The sequence below is a fragment of the Eurypyga helias genome, unplaced genomic scaffold (assembly GCF_000690775.1).
Source record: "Eurypyga helias isolate BGI_N326 unplaced genomic scaffold, ASM69077v1 scaffold23734, whole genome shotgun sequence".
NCBI classification, from domain to species: Eukaryota; Metazoa; Chordata; class Aves; order Eurypygiformes; family Eurypygidae; genus Eurypyga; species Eurypyga helias.
Genome location: NW_010247147.1, coordinates 1 through 5,416, shown reverse-complemented (window position 1 = coordinate 5,416; position 5,416 = coordinate 1). Strand labels below are relative to the sequence as shown.

At 51.3% G+C, this 5,416-nt stretch overlaps 1 protein-coding gene across 1 annotated transcript in view; it reads left to right on the top strand.

Annotated features, from left to right (window-relative positions):
• UHMK1 (U2AF homology motif (UHM) kinase 1) overlaps positions 1-1,666 on the top strand; it is a gene marked incomplete at its 5' end in the record, with an annotated part of 9,814 nt that extends 8,148 nt beyond the window's left edge. The window contains 2 exons of the mRNA XM_010150654.1: positions 858-946; positions 1,441-1,666. Of these exons, the coding sequence (XP_010148956.1) occupies positions 858-946; positions 1,441-1,587 (236 nt within the window). The remainder of the gene's footprint in view (positions 1-857; positions 947-1,440) is intronic.
• Between the last annotated feature and the right edge of the window lie 3,750 nt (positions 1,667-5,416).

Sequence of the window (5,416 nt, the reverse complement as noted above, 5' to 3'; positions counted from 1 at the left end):
CAAGAACAGCGAAGAAAGAGCTGACTAGCTGAGATTTGCTACCAAGTGGGTCAACTGCTAAAAAACTGAGACAGAAAGCAGAGCTTGTAGCGAGTTCTTGAAGGATCCCAGATTAAAATAAATAAATAATTTGATTTGATGTTGTTGTTTGGTTAAACGCCCACAGACCTCATCATGTGTTTGTGGCTCTGAGCTTCTGTTAGACATCCGCAACGCTCTGGGCCCCAGTAGCAGAGATCCTCAAAAGTTTGCTAATAAACTTATCCAAGATCTCAGCAGAGAACTGGAATATCTCATCAAGAGTTCTTAAACCGTAGAAAAACGGTACCTGGTAGGTGGCAAGGGGTGTCGGTGGAACTTGGATTTCTGCTTGCTCTCAAATCCGCGTGAGTGGCAGAAGCAGGAGAGCTCTGGGGATATGAGTTTAAAAGGTTGGGTTCTGCTCACACAAAGAAGGGTTTGTGGCAGCTCCTTTAGTTCCCCTTCTCCAAGCACCGTAACAAAAAAAACCACACACCACCCAAAAGGGCAGTCACAAATCCCCAAAGTTTTAGCTACTGGAAGGCCAAGCTTTGTGTGCATGGAAAAGTACTGCCCTTGTGCTCCAAGCCCTGCTGTCAGGGATTCACCACCTGCAGGTCTGTGTTCCTGACCCTCGGTTCAGACACCTCGTCTCGTTATGTGGCCGTTAAGCAGTGTCAGCTTCTGCTGTGACACCTCTGGATTGTTTGTTTTAAATTGAGAGGCAAAGAATGGCTGTTGACCAGATGTTTTTGGTGTGTTCATCTGGCCTTTCTTTGTTTCTTGGCTCATCCTAGTTTGCAAAGTGAAAGACAACCACCTCTTTCCTTTCTCAGATATCCTGGAAGACATAAGGGAGGAGTGTCAGAAATATGGACCGGTGGTTTCCTTGCTTATTCCAAAGGAGAATCCTGGTAAAGGCCAAGTAAGTGAATGGAGGGAAGAGGCTGTGTATTCCCACAGACGCTCTGTATGCTGCAGGACTCCTGCTCAGCTCCTGGAAATCTCCTGGCTGATGACAGTGCTAAAAATAGCAAAATTATCTTGAAGGACAGCATGGATTCCTTCCTGGTTATGTAAGGTTGCCTAACCTGGGAGGTCCCCAAACAGCTTGAGCAGGGGAGCTAGAATATGGGAGGGAAGGGGAGAATCCAGTGGGTGGGAGGGGAAGCACTGGGGGTGTAGATTATCATCATATTTTCTCCTACCTTACCAAACACGCTGCCCTTGGAGACGAGGAGCAAGAGGTGATGTTCCAGTTCAGAGGTGCAGCTCCTTCCTTTTTGGTTCCTCTGCTCTGGGCTCAACCAAGGATGGAAGGGAAAAATCTGTTACGGAGCTGTTTCCCCGGTTGCGGGGGTGGGAAGGGGTGGGTGGCAAGCTGCACTGGAAGTCCTATTTCTCCTCTCTCTCTTTCAGGTCTTTGTTGAATATGCAAATGCTGGTGATTCCAAAGCTGCCCAAAAAATGCTGACTGGGAAGATTTTTGATGGCAAGTTCGTTGTGGCTACGTTTTACCCACTGAGTGCCTATAAGAGAGGATATCTGTACCAAAACTTGCTGTAGGCAGTAGCAACAATCAGGAGAGTTGTCTTGCTCCTCTTCCTCACGTGTTTTACAGTTGAATGTACAAAAGAGCTTCCTAGCCCTGCTTTTTGAGTCATCTGTGAAGGAGAGATGCAAAGGACTTAAGTGGGCTTTGAAACCTTTACTGCTGCTTTGTGATGTGCAGAGGAGGCCGGGATGGCTTTCAGCGTGTGCTTGTGTGCGTGTTGTGCTTGCTCGTTTACACTGGGGCTGTGGCTTTGCCCTGCAGGAGCGGTGGTGGCGGGAGCCTGGGAGCCGGAGCAGATCGTGGCAAGAGCTTTTAAGTGATTTAAAGTGAGACCGTTTAAAGTCTTGGCCTTGGCACTCGACTTTGCTCTGGAGAGAGGATTTCTTTATTAAGCTTCGCTATAATGCATGTGCTCTTCTCCAGCGCGGAGGAGGAGGAAGGCTCCCCTGCCTTTCGTTGGTATCTATGGTTAATAAAGAAACAGAAGCACCATCCTCTCTAAATTAGACCCGGAAGACTTTTGAGTCTTCGCGCGACGTAGAGCAGAGAGAGGCAGTGAAATCGGATCTGCTGAGCTTACAGCGTTACCCTGTCGCCGTCTGGTGACCTGGGAAGAGCCATCCGTCCGTCTGACCTGTGCTGGGCTTGGGCAGTGTGGGTGACGCTGCCTGCGCTGAGCTGAACTTGCTGGTGTGCCTGGGCTGGGCAGGGACTGATGGTGGATACGTGTCCTGTCATCAGAGCCGTGCCAGCCTCGGTCCCAACACAACCTGTAAGCACTTTGTATCCTGAGGTGATGTGAAAACCGCGTTGTGTGGAGTCACTAGCATGTACCCTGTGCTGGCACTCATGCGCCCGAGCTCTGGTGCCAAATCATCTGTCATATGTAAGCGTCTTTAGGTGGTATTTTAGGAAAGAAGTGCTACAGCACACAGTATTTGTGTCTCAGCAGGGCTCCTGCCCTGGGAGTCTGACAAGAAACAACAAATATTTGTCGGTTGTAGGTCCCACGCTTGGCTTTTGTGTTGTGCGTTTTGGTTTTGCATTAACCCCTTAGACTTGTAGATTAGAAGCACTGACACTTTTGGTCCTTCATAGGTTACACAAAGGGCCTGAGGCACTCTGAGATCCTGTCTGGAAAGGGCTCCCTCTGTCACCAAACTTGACTAGCCAGGAGAAGGTCTTTCCCAGTGTCAGGGACAACTGCCACGTGCTTTTGGGGGAAAAAAATAAAAGCCTGGGTGAGCGACGTCGCTGCTCTTCCCAGAGCATGCTCTCTGCTCACACAGCGGCTGGCGTGGGGTAGGTGGTGGCTGTTTCACAGAGGTCTACAAGTCCATACACCCAGCAGAGCCTCTCCCCGCAGGGCTTGGCACTTTGCTCCAGGAGAGCGTGGAACAGCCCTGCGTAGAGGGAGACCACCGTATGCCGGCTTGCAGCCCTGGTACCAGTTTTAGTGAGGAGAAGAGCCTTTGTGAATTCTTTTCTCCAGCTGAAATACTTGAGGGCAGCTGCCTGGACTGTCTCTGACCTTCCCTGGAATAACACCTGAATTACCTTGCAGTTTACTTTTTGCATCTTGCTGGATGTGCTGGAATCCTGCACTTGCATTCCTCTAGATTCTTGCCCTGTGCGTGCACGTGCGGTGTGTCGGGAGAACGTGTCTCTAGCATTTCACGAGTCTGAGTTCTGTCGACTGATGGCCCTTCCCACACTTCCCCAGAAAGGACCAATCTCTGAATTTTTCCGTTGCCTTTGAGGTGATAGGTTTTCCAGGAAAAATGAATAATCCCACGATGAGTTTTACAGTGTGATTTGCTGATCAGACTACTTCTGGGAATGATGCTGCTTTGGTGTGCAGCAGCTTGGCATCGATGAGGTGTGTGACTCATTGCTTTTAACTGTCCCTGCAGTGAAGCATCTTTCGTGTCTGGGAGGAACTGGATGATTAACTGGGAGTGGGGCTTTTCCTGTGTGAAAAACAGTGTTTAAAGTACTCCGAATACTGGTAGATATTGACAGACCTCCTCAGCTCTGAGTTGTTGCTCTCCCAGGCTGTGCCACGGGTGAAAGCACTTTGGCCCTGAATTTCACGTGTTTAACGCCATCGTGTCAGCAGCATTAAGCTGGCTGAGTGGGTGCCTGCTAGCTGGCAGAAGCAGACCCGAGAGTGCCCACCCCGCTGAGTGCCAGCCTGCGTGGGGACGCAGGGAGCTCCCCTCAGTGCAGGGTGTGAGCTCTGACTGGGACACGGAGATGCTGGGTTGCAGGTGTTTGTCTAGGACTGGTGAGCTCTCTGTCATCTTTCACGCAAACCTCTTTTTCAGTCAAAATTATGCTTTGGATTTTCAACTATAAAGAGTCGTGCCAGGATTAATCTTTAGAGAGGAGCTACGACCTGTTGCTGCAGCATGGTAGAGCTGTTCCATCAGAGTTTGGCTGGGGTTCTCTTCAGCTGCTGTGATAGGAGATAAGTAAATCTTCAAGATGCAAACTCCCACTACGATTTTCTCTCCATATGCTCACTGACCAGACTTGAGCTCTAAGCTGGGCAAAAACCCCAAAGCTGCTTTATTTTCCTTCTGGCAAGAGTTGAAGATGCTGATCTCTGTCCTGTTGCTAGATCCAGCCCCTGGCTTCCTTCTGCAGGCTGTGGGGTACAGGGAGGTTTAGGAGCTCCTTGGAGCAGAAGCATTGTATTGTTATCCCTCACCCTCTGCCTTCAAAGCCTTTTTCTATCAAGCTGAAGCTCAGTCTGGTGTCTCAGCAAGCTGTTGGTGGCTTGTCATAAATTTCAGCCCTGCTAAAACCCTGTGAGTTTCTTAACTCTAGGTTGTATCCAAAGTGTGCGTGGTGATCCAATCCAAGGCATCTGTCATGGAGTGTCCCTGGATGGGCCTGGCTTTGCTCATCTCCGACTTACTGCCTGCTTGAGCTGCTGAAGTGTCGAGGCTCTCCACTCAGCTGCTCGCTGCTGACACAGCTCCCTCCCAATAGCCCTCCGAGCTCCGCAGGGACGACAGCTGGATGTGAAAACCCACAGGCTACCTTTGAGGGACAGATCTGCTCGGGTGGGGGGGAAAGGGATGAAAGATGAAGCCTCGAGGCTGCTTGAGTGGGATGGCAGGGCAGGCACCCAGCCCTCCTCCCGGGGAGGAGCAAGTCCGCGGGGCTGCGTGAGCGGGATACACGTTGGCACTCGGCTGTTCCTTGGTGGCCGTTGGGTTTTCGGTGACGTGAAATGTCACCACCAGTCAAAGAACAGCTGTCCTTCCTCTGTCAGCGTGGGAGCAATGAGGGGGAGAGAGTTCTCTGCACTCCCACCTATTTATTATATGCAAGGAGGGTTACTGGTTTTTAAATCACTGGCCGGAGCAGAAGTTCAGCTCCGATCTTACTGTATTCCTCATTTTATTCTCGCTGGTCTCCAGAGCCTGAGCACCGCCTTGCCCCCGGGTTGGCATTCCGGGCGGTTCAGTACCCTTCCTCCCGCTCTCGGATCCTGTACCCGCGAGTTAGATGTCAACTGTTGTACCCCGTCACGCACTGTTGCTGAGCAGATGTGTGCTTGATGATCAATAAACGACGCTTCAATACGAAGCGCTTGTCCAGCGGTGCTTTTTTTCTTCTGGGGTCACCCTGCATCCATCCATCCATCCATCCATCCAAGGGCAGGGCAGAGCCGTGACCCGGCCGTGGCCCCCTCCATCACTTGGGGCTGTGCCTCCCGCGGGTGACATGCGTCACCCTTTCCCAAATGACATCATTTCGGGGGGGAAATCGCCCCCTGGGCTGACGCGGGGTGATGCCGTGAGCGGTGCGGTGCTCCTCACCCGTGGG